This window comes from Giraffa tippelskirchi, chromosome X (assembly GCF_054371585.1).
Source record: "Giraffa tippelskirchi isolate mGirTip1 chromosome X, T2T-mGirTip1v1.2.pri, whole genome shotgun sequence".
In the NCBI taxonomy this organism is placed as follows: domain Eukaryota; kingdom Metazoa; phylum Chordata; class Mammalia; order Artiodactyla; family Giraffidae; genus Giraffa; species Giraffa tippelskirchi.
This window is the reverse complement of record NC_137289.1, coordinates 138,788,564-138,808,974: the sequence shown is the minus strand read 5'-3', so window position 1 is coordinate 138,808,974 and position 20,411 is coordinate 138,788,564. Positions and strand designations below refer to the sequence as shown.

The 20,411-nt window shown below is 37.7% G+C and overlaps 1 protein-coding gene across 5 annotated transcripts in view; it reads right to left on the bottom strand.

Annotated features, from left to right (window-relative positions):
• SCML2 (Scm polycomb group protein like 2) overlaps positions 1 to 20,411 on the bottom strand; it is a 115,458-nt gene that overhangs the window by 39,144 nt on the left and 55,903 nt on the right. For all 5 annotated transcript variants that reach the window (XM_081564665.1, XM_081564666.1, XM_081564667.1 and 2 more), the window contains exons 8-9: positions 2,632 to 2,849; positions 753 to 879 (exon numbers count right to left, since the gene is read on the bottom strand). In XM_081564665.1, coding sequence (XP_081420791.1) covers positions 753 to 879; positions 2,632 to 2,849 — 345 coding nt within the window. The remainder of the gene's footprint in view (positions 1 to 752; positions 880 to 2,631; positions 2,850 to 20,411) is intronic.

The window sequence follows — 20,411 nt, the reverse complement described above, 5'->3', positions numbered from 1 at the left end:
AGGAGAAATGGAGTAGCCATCATGGTCAACAAAAGAGTCCGAAATGCAGTACTTGGATGCAATCTCAAAAACGACAGAATGATCTCGGTTCGTTTCCAAGGCAAACCATTCAATATCACGGTAATCCAAGTCTATGCCCCGACCAGTAATGCTGAAGAAGCTGAACTTGAACGGTTCTATGAAGACCTACAAGACCTTTTAGAACTAACACCCAAAAAAGATGTCCTTTTCATTATAGGGGACTGGAATGCAGAAGTAGGAAGTCAGGAAACACCTGGCGTAACAGGCAAATTTGGCCTTGGAGTATAGAATGAAGCAGGGCAAAGGCTAATAGAGTTTTGCCAAGAGAACGCACTGGTCATAGCAAACACCCTCTTCCAACAACACAAGAGAAGACTCTACACATGGACATCACCAGATGGTCAACACCGAAATCAGACTGATTATATTCTTTGCACCCAAAGATGGAGAAGCTCTATACAGTCAGCAAAAACTAGACCGGGAGCTGACTGTGGCTCAGATCATCAACTCCTTATTTCCAAATTCAGACTTAAATTGAAGAAAGTAGGGAAAACCACTAGACCATTCAGGTATGACCTAAATCAAATCCCTTATGATTATACAGGGGAAGTGAGAAATAGATTTAAGGGACTAGATCTGATAGACAGAGTGCCTGATGAGCTATGGACAGAGGTTCATGACATTGTACAGGAGACAGGGATCAAGACCTTCCCCATGGAAAAGAAATTTACCTGTAGACATCACTATTTTAGATGACCCAGGGACAGCATCCTCATCATATGAAATGTTACCACGTTCTCTGGCCAGTGCCTTAAGAGAAGTTGAAGATGTGGAGCAAATGACAGGAATACACTTTTCCTGTTAAAAAGGAAAAATTCCTAGATAAGGAGGTCAGAAAATCTTTGGCATCACTGGTCCACAAATCATCAGTGGTCAGAAGTCCTTTGGGATGGATATTTCTCTGTTACAGGTTGTAGTACTTTTCAAACTGTGCTAAGAGGGGACCATAAGCTTGTCAAGTAGGAGAGGAAGAGACCAAGAGGCTGGGATTCCCAATGCTATCCCTGCTCCACCTAAGTCATGCCTTAGCCAAAATAATTACTATGTAAAAGTTGTAGTTTGTTTGTTTGTTGTTATTGTTGCTTTTTAGCTTCCCAGGTGGCTCAGTGGTAAAGAATCTGCCTACTAATGCAAGATATGCAGGGTTCCTGGGTCGGGAAGATCCCCTGGAGGAGGAAATGACAACCCACTCCAGTATTCTTGCCTTGAGAATGCCATGGACAGAGAGCCTGGCGGGCTACAGTTCATAGGGTCTCAAAGAGTCAAGACACAACTGAGCATGCACGCATGTAAGTTTTACACACTCTGGAAATCTAATCCAGCAACTCATCAAATGAGGTTGGGGAACCTCAACAAGGCAGAGGACAGTTTGTCTTCAGAAAGCTGTCACTCATCTGGGTTTTTACTGTATCTAGCCTGCATTTCTCCATATTACACATGATAATTTTGACAAAATTAAAAGTGGCTTCCTAAAGTTCATACAGAATTATGCCCACTGTATGTAAGAACAAATGTCTTCTGGGTATTGTTAAAAATCACTAGCGGTTTATATTATATCAGCTCTTGGGGTTTTCTAGGAGCTAACTTCAAACAAGACTCTCCAGTATCAGAAAAGAGGACCCTGTGCCTAGAAAAGGTAATAATAGAGATATTTAAAAGTCAGGGACAAAGGAGAAAAAGCAGAACACTCAGTGTTGTTGAATTTTTCTTTGTTTAAATTAGTGACCATTATCTGGGTTCACAGTATCGCAGTAAATTATGTTATTTTTAAAGTGTTGTTGTTGTTTAGTCACTAAGTTGTGTCTGACTCTTTTTCGACCCCATGGACTGTAGCCTGCCAGGTTCCTCTGTCTATGGGAATTCCCAGGCAAGAATACTGGAGTGGGTTCCAAGGATCTTCTCGACTGAGGGATCAAACCTGCATCTCCTGCACTGGCAGGCGAATTCTTCACTGCTGAGCCACCAGGGAAGCCCTTTTAAAGCATACGGAATTTTAAATAAACTGCCCCAAAGATAAATACAGCCATGCAGTATTTTCAGTGGGGCTTTGAAGAGGTCAAACTCTATTCAGTTTTAACTTTATCCAAGATTCTACACTTTTATACTTAAGAGTATATTTCTTACAGACAAGATGTATTTGGATCCTATATATAACAGTTTACATCTGCTAGTCCCAAAATCCCAATCCCTTTCTCTCCCCTTCCCCCCTTGTAAAAAGCCTTATACACTCTCGATACATTCCTCAAGGATGTCATAATACTCTTGTTGTTGTTCAGTTGCTAAGTTGTGTTCAAATCTTTTGAGCCCACCAGGGTCCTCTGACCATGGGATTTCCCAGACAAGAATACTTGAGTGGGTTGCCATTTCCTTATCAAGAGGATCTTCCCAATCCAGGAATCAAACCCATGTCTCCTTTATTGGCAGGTGGATTCTTTACCACTGAGCCATCTGGGAAGCCCATATAACACTCATAGTAAATCCTAAACTGTATGTTTAATAATAAGGCACTACAGAGACCCATAATACAAATTAGTAGCAGATACAACTAACCTTTCTTCCTGAGTGTGGGCCTTTTTTCTTTGTTGTGGTATTTTTAACAGAACTTCCCTTCTTGGGGACTGAAGGATATCCAGGTGGTTTAGGCCGACCTGATTTCTTAACCTGATGTGTTGGTAATATTATAGCACTGTTCTGTGGAGACTGCATTGAGCGCTGGGCTGCCTTGGAAGGAGGTGGCTGTGTTTTTCCTGTATTCTTTGTAACAAAAACTGAGGGAAAAAACACACAACACAAAAATATGATTAAAGTAAATGACATAATTAAAGTATTTTCTTCTTGATTCAAAAGAAATTTAACTCAATCTTTAAAAATATTTCAAAGGTTACTCACTGAAAACCACCTGAAATAAAGGTACCATTTAAAATCAAGTTACAGATATATAAGATTTTAGATTATCAGGAAATAATCTGATTCTCTAGAAAAAATAAAGATGCTCTTATAAGAACCAGTAACTTCAAACTTACCTGGCACACTGAAAAAGTCTACCAATTTACCTTTTGTCTGTCTCTCATATTTCTAATCCTTGGCAGATAAAAGAGTCTTTCCTTCAGAAAATACTATCCAATGATGCCATATATAGGAATAATTTTGCCCATCAATATAGAAAAACATAAAGCAGCTACAATGGCTCCTGTTTCATCTTATAAAGGTCAAAGGAATCCCCCTACTTGATTTTTAATGGCTAAAATACATTACATTCCTATATGTGTATTTAATAGTAAAGCTTTATAAGCTACAATATAGACTCTACATTAACATGGTCACAGAAGGACCATCATATCCAAATGATTTGAATTTGTTACTTGCAGCCCAATCAAGACAGTTTTAATATTTCAAATGAAGGTTACTTGCCAGGTTACTCTTACATATATTCACAGTTAAGTAAAAAGGGATATTTTTAGTATTAATCCCTTAATTTCATTAGTACAAAAAAATGAATTTTACATAGTAAATAGTACTGATGTCAAAAAGTCTTTACAGAAAGAGCTGAGCTACCAGGGAAGCCCCCTGACCATGTATACATCTATGAAAAAAAAAATTAAGTACTTTTATTTGGTCCCTAGTAGCTCAGCTGGTAAAGAATCCACCTGCAATGCAGGAGACCCCAGTTTGATTCCTGGATCGGGAAGATCCCCTGGAGAAGGGATAGATAGACTACCCACTCCAGTATTCTTGGGCTTCCCTGGTGACTCAGATGGTAAAGAATCTGCCTGCAATGCAGGAAACCTGGGTTCAATCCCTGGGTTGGGAAGATCCCCTGGAGGAGGGCATGGCAACCCACTCCAGTATTCTTGCCTGGAGAATCCCCATAGACAGAGGAGCCTGACAGGCTATAGTCCATGGGTTGCAGAGAGTCAGACAAGACTGAGTGATCAAGCACTGCAATTTTATTTTGAGAGCTTCGTTTTACAACTTAAGGCTTCCCTGGTGGCTCAGCGGTAAAGAATCCACCTTCAATGCAGGAGACATGGGTTTGATCCCTGGGTCAGGAAGATCCCCTAGAGAGGAAATGGCAACCCACTCCAGTATCTTTGCCTGGGAAATCCCATGGACAGAGGAGCCTGGCAGGCTACAGTTCATGGGGTCACAAAAGAGTCTAAGACAACTTAGCAACCAAACAACAACATTTACAACCTGAAACCAATTTACCACTTTGCTTCTCCCATCCTCAAAGACTAGGTGTAAATCTGACCTTCTATGGAGAATACCACATCTTCCCTGCAGCCTTTTTATCTACCTCTATCAGTCATCAAGTCAAGAGGATGGAACAGCTCAGCTGCCAGGGCAAATGGAGGACCACTTAACTGCCGCCTTCTCTTTTCTCTTCCCCTTATTTATAGTAATTCACCTACTTACACCAGCCTCTTTTTAACTCTTTATCATCATCTGATTCATACTCCATGCTCACTTCCACTTTTTTCAAATAACTCTAGCAACATAATTCACATTAGTTCTTCTTACAGTCTCCCTGATATCATCTTCAGGAATTGAAAGATCATACTTCTGATGCTTCATCATCCTGACCTCATCATTAGACAATATGTGAAGCTCTTCTACCTCTAAGATAATCAACTGTGCTCCCCTTGTCTACATCCAGCTTCCTTATCTGTCATTTTTGCTTCATACCAACTGATCATGCTTTTCATTCTAAGACCTAGTCAGTCACAAGCCCTCTTCATTTTCATCCAATCTATTAGTTTTCTTCTGGCTTTACTTCACTCCCTATTAGCCTGCACCCAACTGTCCACCTCCACCAAATCCCCGTAACTAGTATCCCTTACGTTATCACCCCCTGATCTTTGATCATGTCCAGCATGTCAGCTCCAACCTCTGAGTCACACTCTCATTTGTCTTCTCTGGTCCTGAGCTATAGAACAAAGGTCAGCAATCTTTCTGTAAGGGACCAGACGGTAAATATTTTAGGTTTTAAATGTCACATGTGGTCTCTGTCACACAATCTTCTTTGTCTCTTCATTTTTTTTTAATCCTTTAGGAAAAGTATTTAACCCTTTATAAAAAGTAGTCACAGCTCACAGGCTACATGTGGCCCTCAGATTGTAGTCTACCAACTCCTGATACAGAACATTAAGATATTGCTCATCACTGTAACATCTATGCTAATCTCAACTAAGGTGTCACTGCTTGAACTCACTGATTTCCAAGTATGTTTCCATGGCAGAACATTCTCCCCCTTTTAAGTTCCTCTCTCCCTCTCACCTTATTCCTTTCAGCAAATGACCCTACCTTCTACTTTAATAGAAGATTAAAGGCTATCTTGTGGGAGTGATCATAACCATCCCATTTCTCCATCTTCAGTTCAGTTCAGTTGCTCAGTCGTGTCCAACTCTTTGTGATCCCACAGACTGCAGCATGCCAGGCTTCCCTGTCCATCACCAACTCCCAGAGCTTGCTCAAACTCATGGCCATCAAGTTGGTGATGCTATCCAACCATCTCATCCTCTGTCGCCCCCTTTTCCTCCCACCTTCAATCTTTCCCAACATCAGGAACTTTTCAAATGAGTCAGTTCTTCACATCAGGGGGCCAAAGTATTGGAGTTTCAGCTTCAGCATCAATCCTTCCAATGAATATTCAGGACGGATTTCCTTTAGGATGGACTGGTTGGATCTCCTTGCAGTCCAAGGGACTCTCAAGAGTCTTCTCCAACACCACAGTTCAAAAGCATCAATTCTTCGGTGCTCAGCTTTCTTTATGATCCAACTCTCACATCCATACGCGACTACTGGAAAAACCATATCTTTGACTAGACGGACCTTTGTCAGCAAAGTAATGTCTCTGCTTTTTAATGTGATGTCTAGGTTGGTCATAGCTTTTCTTCCACTTTCACTTTCTCCATCTTAAAATACTCTTATTTTCATTCACTCTCATCTTTTCCTCTTATATCAAATGAAGTTTTCTCTTTACTCTTCTAAGACAAATCCCCTTTCACTTAAGTCCATAACTATCTTCTTTGGTTTCTCTGGCATTTTACAGTTTCAATTATCTTCTCTCTTCACAGTATTTAATCACTTGATCCCCAAACTCTTGCTCTCTCTTACAACCTTTATATATATATCCCTTATTTTGAAGTTTCCTTCCCTGGTTTCTGGTACTTTCTAGCCCATGCATAAATCTTCCTTCTACTCACTACCATGATACAAAGAAGAACCACTTATTCTTGATATTTCAATTTCCTTATTAGTCTGAGGCAATTTCCTTAGCCTCCTATAATAAGCTTTTCTTCCTCCAACCACTTTAAGGTCAGTAATGACCTCTTCCTAGTAACTAAATCCAAATAAATCTTCATTCTCTTGACGAATCTCTTCATCTTCACAGTTCTGGTCCCCACCTTTTAATATAGGGCATGAAGAAAAGGAAATAAGATTGGGCTCTGGATCTGAGGTTAAATTCCTGCACTAGATTAGCTTAAGACAGAACCTAGGAGTATAGGAGGTGCTCAAAAAATATTTACCAAATAAATGAAAAATACTTTCAACCTGGCAAGCCAATGTTTCACATCCAAAACAAGTATATTTTATATAAAGAATTACGTAGTAACAAATAAAACATTACTTTATGGAACGTGGCAAATGTAATAAAAGCAATATTTGATATAAAAACTTTGACATTTGATATCAATAAATCTTAAGACACAAATATTTGAGCTGTAGCTTCAAAGAGTCTCCCAAAATATAATATTCTATTTTATAATAAGAACTTTTTGATGCATGGTATAAACGTATGTATGAGCAAAGAAAATGCATTATAAAAAATTTTATGTATGAAAAAAATTTTCACTTTAGAAAGCAAGTTTTTCAAAGGCAAAGATTCAGTTTGGTTCACTGCCATATTCCCAGCGCCTAGAACAAAATACTTTTTAAACTACTCTAACTAAAGAGGAATGAATAATCATTCAATATTGTGAACAGCAAAATTAAACTATATACACTATACATGTATTTTCATCTCTCCTCCAAAGAGCAATCATATAACATATACACACCATGCTAAAACTCTATTTGGTATTAAACTATTTTAAAGGAGAATAGATTTGTTTAAGAGATAAGGTTAAAATTATATATATAGCACTACAACCATGTGTTCATAGTGGTAACAGTAAAAACATCTTTGAAAACAGTATGTAAAATACATATAGAAGGATATGCTAATCATCTTCAATAAAATTTTTATGTGAATACCTAACACAAAATTTACCTGGTTCCTCAGCTTTTCTTCAGGTAAAAGAGACAACGTTTGGGTAAGATAATGAAGTTACTCAATTATGAAAATGCGAAAGAAATGAATAAATTTGGGAAACAATCAAAAGGCAGGAATTAAAGTCAAGAGGAGGCCTGGAACAGGGGGAACCAAAGAAAGAAAGGAGCTAGATGCCAACATTTATTGGCTACCCATTATATGCTAAGCACTTCAATATCTGTTATCACATGTAATCCTCCCAAATGTCCTATGAGGTAGGTATTGTTCCCCACTTTACACACGAGGAAACTCAGGTTCTGTGATGTTAGGTAACTTTGCCAATATCACCCATTTAGCTAAGAGGCTTCTAACTCCTAATTGCACTTTTTCTAATATGCCACCTTGCTTTCTGTCTTCTAACAAAAAGAGGCTACTAAATTCACTCTCCTGAGTCAAAGAGCATGTGTTTATTTTTAAAAAAATAGAAGGCCCAAAAGACAACCTTGTGAACTCCTATGTGATATCTCACTAGTGGTTGTAAGGTGCTCTCTGACAGAGGGAGTCTTGGTTTTTTTTAAAATCAGATATGGAGGCATACTTATAAGGAGAAAACATTAACAAGTACAGACAAAAACATGCTGATAAAACTCTTCATTACTAGGGATTTAACCTTATTTAATTATTTACTGCCAAATTAATGTACTCATTAAATGTACATTTCTATTGCTACATGAAGATGGTTTATTTTTGAAAGATACTGTTTGTACTCTTTGAACTATGAAAAGAGAGTAGCACCTTAGAAAAGGAAATATAGTTAGAAATGAACAGCAACCCCCTATTTTAAATGACTGTTATACATATGCTGGTTTGGTTTACATGTGGCTGACTTGAGAGGAACTAACATGGATTAGAGATATAAATTAATATAGATCTTGCTTTTGCTCTAAAAAGATTTGATAGAGGTATGACTGCTTACTGTTCTCCATATTTTTCCATCCATCATTTACTTAATGGGCTTCCCTGGTGATTTACTTAATACCCAATGTGTTCTTTTTACCAATCTAGGCAATGAAATTCAGAAGAAATAAATATGGTCTCAGTAATACAGTTCACATCTTACATGTATATTTGTGCATATATATATATATGTATAATTCATATCTCCTTAAGTATATAGATTATGATTTCTTTCTACTCAGAGATTGAATGCTATATATATAAAACCATACCACAAAGGCAGAAACCACTATGAAAACAGATGCCTTGAATTTGAAGCTAGAAATAGACAAAATCAAAGTATGAATAGACAAAAATAGAAAAGCAAAATACGGTGTGGAAAAATAAAAACTGAGCAAAAAAGAAAAAAACTGTCCCTGTAAACACTTAACTTTGGAAACTTTTTCAGATTTAGAAATTCTTTGCAAGTCATCTTCCTTATATTTAAACATGTATATATAATGAAACTGTCCTTACTGTTAAGGATCTTTCATACTGGTAACTATAAAACCAAAGAAACAACACAAACCTCAATTTTGAAAAACGTGGAAATTATTAACAGACATGGCTACACCTAACCTATCCAACCCGGAGGCCTGGTATTCACAGAAACTCAGTCAAGGTACCCACTGCCCCTACTTGGAACTTTACTCTCTGTTCCATAGAGCCCATGTTGCCACAAACTGATTGGTTGTGGGCAGCAGTAAGAGCCAAGGGGAGGCAGAGTCAAGTGTAAACCCTCTGAACTCCCTTCCTTCATTCATTCCTGCTGCCATCTCATGCCACAGCACTGGCTTCCTTGACTGGTATCTTCAGACACTACCCCATTTCTTCTCTGCTCTCCCCAAATCTATACCAAAGAAGCCACAATCCCATCCCAGAAACCTTGCTTTAGGAATTAAATGTTCATAACTGACAAGCTTCAAAACTAGCTTTTTGAATACACAAGGAGTATTATTGTAACGTAAGAGTAACTCTACCTTTTCATAAGCATACTGACAGTCTTTTAAATATTTATTTCCTTATTTTTAGCAATAAAATATCCATTTAGAAAATCTCAAATAAGCTAAGAAAAACTCTTGAAGGAAACCACAAGGAGTAGTTACTAGTGGAAAAGAAAACAAGCAAGCAGATTCCTGACACTTATCACAGCAGGCATTTTGGAAGGCAGAAGGCAGCTGAGGATTATTAATTTTCTTGGAAGGAGCAGGATAGAGATACGATGGACATGGAATTCTGGTACCAGCCACTCTTTATACCTATCCCCTCTTCCTGCTTCTTACTATCTAGTGCAGAGATACTGGTTCCAGACTAATTTGGTTCAAATCCAGCTTTACCACGTAGTATCTATGAGAAATAATAGCTTGGGCAAATTATTTGAAATCTGCATGTGGTACATGGTATACACTCAATAAATGCTAGCTGTTATTATTACCACCAAGATCATCCCTGTCTCGTGCTACTCTTTCTTCCCAGAGGGTGCTCCTTGACCTCTTCATCAGTGGATTGGATATTGGGGAAATCTTGCTGTCAATGACTAACAAATGGAAGAAATAAGTCCTCCAAAGAAGGAACTCCTATTTATCTACATTATCTACAGCTAATATCTTCACTTCATACTTTTATAACTGAACTTCTGGAATGATTAGCTCTCATTTACTATTATTTTCATTTTCTCAATTTTCCACCCTCTACAAGCATACTCCCAGGCACCTCTTTTTAGGAAATCTCTGAGGGCTAACATCACCCATAACTTCCTAACAATCACTGACAATGTTTCTTCCTGTTCTTATTTGACTTCCAGCAAGCACCAAACACTTCTTTTTAAAGTTCTTTCTTGGATTTCACATGGCCACTCACTCCTTGTTCTCCTCCTACCTCCTCTCTCACTTTTCCTATTGTGTTCCCAAGGATAAGCTATCTTCTCCTTACCCTCATCGCAGTTTTGAGCACTTTAGTTCACATCCTTGATTTCAGCTACTGTCTACACATAATAATGATTCCCAAATTGTTCTCTTGCTCACTCAAGCATTTACATGCCCGTGTCCCCCTACCACAGCCCCCACAGGCCTATCCCAAGTTCCAGAGTTGTTTTCAACAGCTAACTAGACAACTTAAATAGGCATCTCAAACTCAACAGGTCCAAAAGCAGACTCTTCATACTTATCCTATATGTTCTATCTTGATGAATGACAGTACCTTTTTTCACAAAATTACCAGAAGTCAAAAATCTTGAAGTCATCTTTGTACTTATCCTCCCTTCATGTGTCTAACCAAGACTATTTCCTTTAAGTATTTCCTAATTGTGTTCTTTATGCCTGTCAGTGACTTGGTCCAAGACCTCATGACTTCTTATATAAGCTACAATACTAGCTTTTTAACTGGCATTCCTGGCTGCCTTTTACAATCCATACTCTATAGTACATTAGCATGACTTTTTCAAAATATAAATTGTATGTAACTTTTCCACTTAAGATCATCAGTGATGCCACATTACCCATATGCTGAAATCTGAATTCCTTGGCTGGGTATCCAAAGCCCATTACATTATCTTCACAGCTTCATCTCTTTCTGATCTATCATTTCAGTCAGCCATAATCATCTGCTTCAAAGCCCCAAACATTCTGACCTTCACTGTCTTTGCAGAAGCTGACCCAAGAAAAGCCTTCCCTCTCCTGTCACTAGCTAAACTACCTATATTACTTGAAACTCTGCTCAAAAACTGGCTCTGAAAAATTCTAGCACTAAGCTCCAAGTCAAACCATGCTGCTGCTGCTAAATCGCTTCAGTCGTGTCTGACTCTGTGCAACCCCATAGATGGCAGGCCACCAGGCTCCCTCGTCCCTGGGATTCTCCAGGCAAGAACACTGGAGTGGGTTGCCATTTCCTTCTCCAATGCATGAAAGTGAAAAGTGGAAGCAAAGTCGCTAAGTCGTGTCCGACTCTTAGCGACCCCATGGACTGCAGCCCACCAGGCTCTTCCATCCATGGGATTTTCCAGGCAAGAGTACTGGAGTGGGGTGCCATTGCCTTCTCCAAGTCAAACCATAGAATCTTAATAGTCATACAACACACATACTGCATTTATCTCTACTGGCACAGATCTTATAGTGTGTGTGCACGCGTGCTCAGTTGCTTCAGTCATGTCTGACTCTTTGCAACCCTATGGACTATAGCCCGCCAGGCTCCTCTGTCCATGGGATTCTCCAGGCAAGAATACTGGAGTGGGTTTCCATGCCCTCCTCCAGGAGATCTTCCCAACCCAGGACCAAATTTAGGTCTCCCGCTTTGCAGGCGGACTCTTCACCAGCTGAACCACCAGGGAAGCTCTAAGTGCTCCCAAATTTGTAAGTTTTTAAATGGCTGGTTTATATTACATGAATTAAAAAAAAACATACTGGGGGAGAATAGGGAAGAGAAATTTGTATACTTCAAATGAGCCAGAGACTACATATATATTATTAAAATTTGTGTTGAAAACTTTGTAAAACAAGTACTAATATCTTGATTTTACACATAAAGAAGCAGAGGCTCAGGGAAATAAGCAAAATCCAAACCAGTATCACACATCCAGTCTAGAAGTGGTAGAAATGGGATTTAAATTCAGGTTTGTCTCACCCAAAAGCCAATGCTCTTTGCTTAAACTGGGTACTATTTTTAATTAATGAGGGAAAAAATGAAAAGATGTGGTCTTTTAATTAAAATATTTTCTTCTATAAACTTAATGAACAAGATACAGAATTACATTTTTTCAGGTTGAAATTTGAGGAAGCTTACAAGTAAACAGAAAAGAAAAATATTTAAAGTAATACTGAAAACAAATTATCAATATGCCCTTAATTTAATAATTCAGTGTTTTAGGTGCTTTAGTTTTTCCACTTCTCTTGGCCAAATATAAACCCTTAAGGGAAAAGATTGCATCAAATATTGGAGTACTTTCTTCCAATGTTCATCGCAGCACTGTTTGTAATAGCCAGGACATGGAAGCAGCCTAGATGCCCATCAGCAGACGAATGGATAAGGAAGCTGTGGTACATATACACAATGGAATATTACTCAGCCATTAAAAAGAATACATTCGAATCAGTTCTAATGAGGTGGATGAAACTGGAGCCTATTATAAAGAGTGAAGTAAGCCAGAAAGAAAAACACCAATACTGTATACTAGCACATATATATGGTATTTAGTCAATCGGTAAAGATAACTCTGTATGCGAGACAGCAAAAGAGACACAGATAAATAGAACAGTATTATGGACTCTATGGGAGAGGGCGAGGGTGGGATGATATGAGAGAATGGCATGGAAGCATGTAAATTATCATGTGTGAGGCGAATTGCCAGTCTGGGTTTGATGTATGATACAGGGTGCTCGGGGCTGGTGCACCGGGATGGCCTGGAGAGGTGGGATGGGGGGGGTGGAAGGGGGGTACTGGAGGGGGAGAGCATGTGTATCCATGGTGGATTCATGTCAGTGTATGGCAGAACAAATACAATGTTGTAAAGTTAAAAAATAAAAAAAAAAAATAAAAAACAAGAAAAAAAATATTGGAGTACTTTCTGACAGTTTTTCTTTACTCTTTTAATTTTCTTGTGGATTTTCTCTAATTCAAATATTTACAATCATAACACATTTTGTATCTATTAATTACTAGAATAACAATTAACTAGATGAGACCAAATTAATACAATTTTGTGTACATTCAACAGAATACAACATATGCTTCTGAAGATGTCCTCAGATGGTCTGAATGACTTTTGGCAATAATATTTCTCATTTTTTAATTAAAGCTTCCTAATGCTTATATACCAAAATATTATCAGTGATTGTATCCAGATGGCAGGAATATAAGTAAGTTTTAGATTTTACTCATCACTTATCTTTGTTTTCTAAATGTTCCACAATAAACACCAATTTTGTCATTGAAAATATGAACTCCCCAACAAAGATAAACCCAGTTAACTCCTGAATAAGAATAGAATCAGTCACTCTATTTAGATGTCTCTAAAGAAAACAATCATTCAACATAAGAAATATAAGATTCTATTTTGACAAAAAGCCATACAACTTTTAGACTAGCATACATAAATCCACTAAATTTAACGTTAGAAAAATTCACACAGGCTCACTGTATACCTACAGTGACCTTCAGAACCTACAGCTCAGGCTCCAGCAGTTTCAGAACTGAAGAGCAGATCCCTTTAGTACCAAGGCAGAAATATTTCAGAGAAACTGACTCAGCAGAACATAATCATGAAAGCATCTCTACTGCTCAAGCAGTTGACCATCAGAGACATAGGGTGCCCACCATTCATAGTGGCAGGGGCACTCTCTGTCCTGGTCAAATACACTCCCACACCTCAATCCTGCCTCCCCCAGGTCTCTGCTTATCCTTCCGTTTATCATCACTTAAAGACTTCTCTATCATACCACTTTTAAAAGTTGGCTTAAACTCAATATTCAGAAAACTAAGATCATGGCATCTGGTCCCATCACTTCATGGCAAATAGATGGGGAAACAGTGGAAATAGTGACAGACTTTATTTTCGGGGGCTCCAAAATCACTGCAGATGGTGAGTGCAGCCACGAAATTAAAAGACGCTTGCTCCTTGGAAGAAAAGTTATGACCAACCTAGACAGCATATTAAAAAGCAGAGACATTACTTTGTCACCAAAGGTCTGTCTAGTCAAAGCTATGGTTTTTCCAGTAGTCACGAATGGCTGTGAGAGTTCAACTAGAAAGAAAGTTGAGCACTGAAGAACTGATGCTTTTGAACTGTGGTGTTGGAGAAAACTCTTGCGAGTCCCTTGGACTGTAAGGAGATCTAACCAGTCCATCCTAAAAGAAATCAGTCCTGAATATTCATTGGAAGGACTGATGCTGAAGCTGAAACTCCAATACTTTGGCCCCCTGATGCGAAGAACTGACTCATTTGAAAAGACTGAAAAGACCCTGATGCTGGGAAAGATTGAAGGTGGAGGAGAAGGGGACAACAGAGGATGAGATGGTTGGATGGCATCACCCACTCGATGGACATGAGTTTGAGTAAACCCCAGGAGTTGGTGATGGACAGGGAGGCCTGGCATGCTGCAGTCCATGGGGTCGCAGAGTCAGACATGACTGAGTGACTGAACTGAACTGAACTGAACTTGACCAAAACAAACATAAAAGTCCTTTTGTGACCTCCGCACCCCACTCCTCAACCTTCATTCATTTCAAAAGGTTTATTTGCTTCACAACTAATCACTACAAGGAAAAAATGCTACAAAGGAAAACAAGATCTCTAATTTTTAGTGGTAACTGTTCTGGTTTCTATGGAGATGGGACTTGTCTTTTCAAATTTAACCTTTGCTGGACCTTGCAGCCAGTTACCTATTGCAACCTGAGGACTGCCCGGTTTCCTACTCACTGACCAAGCAGAGATGGTTTGGTTGGTGGGTGAGCAAACCCTTAGTGTGAAGACACCCCTAGCTCCTCCACTGTCCTTCCTGATTGTCCTTCTTGACCCATGTAAGGTTTCTCTCAACAGTAAGAACCACAGTTTTACAGTATTTAAAATACTTTAAACATATAATAAAAGGTAACTCACACATAAAAAGAAATTCACTCAGAAAAATAAAGATCTTATTTAAAAGAATTTGCATTTAAGTGACACAAATGAACTTACTTACAAAACAGAAAAAGACTCACAGACTTAGAAAACAAACTTACAGTTGGGAGGGTAAGGGATAGTTAGGGAGTTTGGGATGGTCATGTACACACTGCTATAATTAAAATGGATAACCAACAAGGACCTATTGTATAGCACACGGAACTTTGCTCAATGTTATGTGGCAGTATGGATGAGATGGATATTTGGGGGAGAATGGATACATGTATATGTATGGCAGAGGATGAGATGGTTAGACAGCATCACTGACTCAATGGACATGAACTTGAACAAACTCCCAGAGATAGTGAAGGACAGAGAAGCCTGGTGTGCCACAGTTCATGGAGCCATAAAGAGTCGGAAACAACTTAGTGACTGAACAACATGTGCGTGGCTGAGCCCCCTTGCTGTTCACCTGCAACTGTCATGAAACTGTTAATTGGCTATACCCCAATACAATAAAAATTTTTTTTAAAAAGCAAAAAAAACAAAAAAGAACTTGCTTTTGGGGTCTTAAGAGTGCATCCCCATTTGGGAAGTGCTGCCATGTCTTTTCTGGTAATCATGTCCAATTCTTTGCAACCCCATGGATTGTAGCCCACCAAGCTCCTCTGTTCACAGAATCTTCCAGGCAAGAATACTGGAGTGGGTTGCCATGCCCTTTTCCAGGGGATCTTCCCGACCCAGAGATCGAACCAAGGTCTCTTGCATTGCAGCCAGATTCTTTACCATCTGAGCCACCAGGGAAGCCCAGACAACTAAGTCAAAATCAAATACATTGAAAAGATCTGTAGCTTTGAATCACTCCTTCCCCCTATTTCAAAACAGGGCTTGGAGATTTAATATAAAAAGATTAAAGAAGAGAGAAGAAATTCTTCAAACACCTGCCTTATAAAATATAATCTGCAGAGAATATTCCAACTTAAGGTGATTTAAAACATGTAAAAATGTTTCTGGGAAAAATTTTCCAAACAAAATTGAAAGGATATAGGATAGCTCTCTAACTTATACAAATTGCAAAAGTCCAGTTAAATTTGTTCATCTCCAAGCCTAAGTGACAATGCCTTCTTCCCTTAGCATACATGCAAAATTAAAATAAGAAAAACTATTAGATGAATTTATACTGTTTTTTCCTACCCTGTTATATAATTATATCTTATATGTATTTAGTCTAGAAACAAATCATAAAAATGCAAGAACAAGCTAGAAATCACAATTAGAATTTAGAAGGGTTTTAAGAGAATTGTTTTAAAAACATATTTGTTTTTGACTTGCAGATCATAGATGCTTTGTAAACCACTCCCTTCAGCTTCAAGGGTGGTGTTTTCCATGAAGATAATTTTAATTCAGTTAACTACTCCTATCTGCTCAGTTCATAAGAAACCAAGATTTTGGTCAAAATGACATTACTGAAGAAGATAACAGTTCCCAAAACTGACAAAAGAAAATTTTCAAAAGAAAGTTTGCACAAAAAGAAGCAACTTCAGTTGTGTCAGGTCAATTCGTATCATCTAACAAGACTCAGCTTTTAAAAGTCACTCCATTTTTAAACCATAGGGTCTTTTTTCTTATCAAATGACTTCTGTAGAGTGATTTAATTTCCACAAAACACATTAAATGTATTGATGCAATATTTAATTAGCAAAATATGTTATATACATTTCTATATCATAAAAATCCTTTTAATAAGTCTCATGTAATACCAGTGAAAAACCATGCTGAATTCCTTAATGCTATAGAAAAGTATCTGGCAACTTTTCATTACTAACTGGAGATTTAAATGATCAAGTTTGATTTACAATAAGGTTGTTCTTTTCTATTTTAAAATATTTTTATCATGGAAATAACCAAAATCTGACTTTTCCTTGTATTACAAAACAATTTTTAGAAGTGACTAACCAAATAATTGGTGCCAACAATTTAGCACAAAATATTTAGAACAAAATAGAGGATTTTTTTTTTTTTTTTTTTGGTTAACAGAAATGCCTACGATGTTTAGTATACAAAAGCTAACAAAGTAGACAATGAATTTCTTTAACCACACTTCAACTGCAATAGAAAGAAACTCTGGGGGTAATTCCTACCTTTAGAAATATTCAAGAGAAACAAGTTGGTGCTGTATTTACCACAAGGGTGATTTAGGTTCCACTTGATAGCCTTTCTCCTTTACCAGGAATAAAACTGCCTTTCTGGAGAAAGCGAGTTAACACAAAAGCCCATGTTGCTGGAGTAAGCCTGAATTTCTAGCAAACAGGGATGAAGCTATTTGCATTTGCTAGTTTGGGGAAGGGGAGAGTGGGAGGAGGGGACTAAGAGGACTGCTAAAGTAATTCACATATTGTCTGTGGGCTGTATAGACGGATCATCAGTCACCTGCTCAAACTTCCTTCACTCCTGCCTTCAGAGAAGAACCAAAGGTTACCCTGGGTCAGAGAATCTGGAAACAAATAAGAAGACAAGCAAAAATCTAACTGCCAACCCGATTGTGTCCACAGACAAAGTTATCCCTGCTGGACTACTAAAAAGCAAGACATTTTAATAGTCTCAAGAGGACTTGTTAAAATATATCATAAAACAGAAGAAAAAGCTTCAGGCTCTGCTTGCAATTACTGCAATACTTAGCTGAAGTACTTAAAACAATAAAAGGACATTTGTTTTTTTCTTCAAAATACTCCTTTGCATCATAATAGCTATCTCATTTGCACAAGCAAAACATTTGTTCCAAGCTGTTCATATGAAAAAGAAAGTATCAGCTGTTTAAAATTTCTTGGCTTGTAAGTGAATAATTTGGGCTGACAGCATTTCTAACTATTTATTTTATACCAAACAGGAAAAGTACTAAATATACTAAGCATCAGTCAATTCAGCTGCTCAGTCTTGTCCAACTCTTTGGGACACTATGGACTGCAGCATATCAGGCTTCCCTGCCCATCACCAACTCCCAGAGCTTACTCAAACTCATGTCCATCGAGTCAGCGATGCCATCCAACCATCTCATCCTCTGTCCTCCCCTTCTCCTCCTGCCTTCAATCTTTCCCAGCATCAGGGTTTTTTCCGATGAGTCAGTACTTCACATCATTTTGTTATAAGCTACATTAAGGGCAAAACTCTAAACAAATACTCAAATGTTTATTCAGAAGCTTTCCGATAGAACTGATACACCTTGAATTTTTTACAGCCTTAATTTTATGCACCTCTGTTATTTTTGTCCCACCATAACACAGAGAAATGAAAAGTGCTGCTTTATGTGGTATTTACTCAACACACAGTCATATAAAAAGAGGGAAAAAATTGGGAAAGATGTCTGAAAAACTATAAAATGTTAATTTTAAAATTTAGAGAGGTGAAGCACAAGTTACAGAAACCACATAGTCCTCTGGTTACCTGAACAAAGAGTAAAAGCAGCCATAATTTGTGGTTTTGGTTTTTAAAAAATGAGAATGAGATGGGGGTGGAAAGTAGAGCTACTTCTTGTCCACACATAAAAGCTTTGAAATACTTCTCAAAAATCTAACTTTGAAAAAAGAATATATATATATATATGTATCTATATATGTATAACTGAGTTGCCTGGCTGTACAGTAGAAATTAACACAACATTATAAATCAACTATACTTCAACAAAAATTTTTAAAAAGATTAACTTTTAAATAGTTCCAAAAGAAAATGTTACAAAGGGCAAAATAATACTACGATGTAAAATGACTAATTATATATTTTAAAGGATGAAAAGTTTAGATTTTAAAACCCACTCCCTTAAAATTTTAATTAAAAAACTAAACCATATACATGTGTGTGTGTTAGGTGAAGCACACTGACTGAAACTGCCCACCCTGGCCAGGCACCATAGTAACCATCTGCATGAGTTGTTTTACGACAGGAGGTCCTGGTAAAGAACACAGAACTAATAAGCCACCACCAACCGGACGAGTTTGGAAAAGGTCAAAAGGAGACACCACATGTCCAACCATCTCCTAGAATCCTTCTCACTGGCATCCATCTTGGCTGAACAAGGCATGCACCACCAGGAAGGACTCTTGAGTCAGAATGACTGGCTAAAGACAACCTGGAAACTAATCCCATCACCATAAAACCAGAGACTGTGAGCCACATGGCAGAGCAGTTCTCCTGGGTTCCCTTACCCTACTGCTCTCCTCCTGGGCACCTTTTCCCAATAAAATCACTTGCTTTGTCAGCACATGTGTGTCCTTGGACAATTCATTTCCAAGTGTTAGACAGGAGCCCAGTTTCGGGCCCTAGAGGGGTCCCCCTTCCTGCAACATGTGCATACACATGACATAAAATAAACCATCATTCAAAGAAGCAGCTAATAGTGCCCAAGATAATCATATTTAAAACTTATTTTTCACTTTAATCTTAAGAAAAAAGTTCTTATTCATACAATTTATGTCTGAATTACCAACAAAGAAAATCTAATATGCCAGTTTTATCAATTATTCATAATCAGAAATGTTTTAAAGTTGTGAATGAAATGACATGTTACCACTGAGTTCCACTTGGAAATTAAAGTTGTTTCCGTGACAGGCAGGGAGTGAGGGACCCAAATAAACTGAAAGATTTGATTAAGAAAAGAGTTAAAATGATCACTGACAGCATACTGTGCCATTATACAGGAATGCTTGGCTACACCTTTCTGATTCTAGGTTTTCCCCTCCTCCACATTTCCCTTCAGACCAGAAGAATTTCTCTATACCCTTGGGATCCAGAAACTTTATACTCTAAGCATCTGGAAGCTTGTTGCCCTCTTTCCTGGTCTGTATGGCCACAAATGCTTGAAGAATTAGACTACACGATGACATTTCACACCAGTGTGGGTCATTAATCTATAATCAATGAGCCACAAATCTGAAGCTAAGTTAAATAAAATTAATTCATTAATGTTTCAGAAATTATACAAAGTTAAAGTTAAACTTATATAGTTAACTTTAAGAGTAAAGTACTTGTAAAGTCAGGTAGAATGGTTTATAATATAAGTATTTATAGAACAAAAAACTTTGAATATCTCACAATATTAGAAAAAATTAACACTGAATCAAATTTTTAAAAAAAGAGTCCTGTTTCTGAGTTTCCCCAATTTCTCAGAAGACTAAAAACCTACATTTACTGTGTTTATAAAACAAAACAGCAACATATTTGTTTATAAAATTTTCCAAATAGACAAGAAAAAGAAGTTTTTAAAAAAAATACATAACCTTTGAAATAATGATTGACCCAGCTCTGATTCTAAGTTGCTAGATTCCAAGTCTTATTCTTCATGTATTAAACATTTGGACTTTAATGAAATGACTGGCTATAAATTCCAGTAAGTGTATATGCTGGAAACAAAAGGAGGGCAATATGAAAAGAAACTAATAGTTAACCAACAGTTTACAGGGCATTCCTAAATTTCTATCATTTATTTAGAAGAGA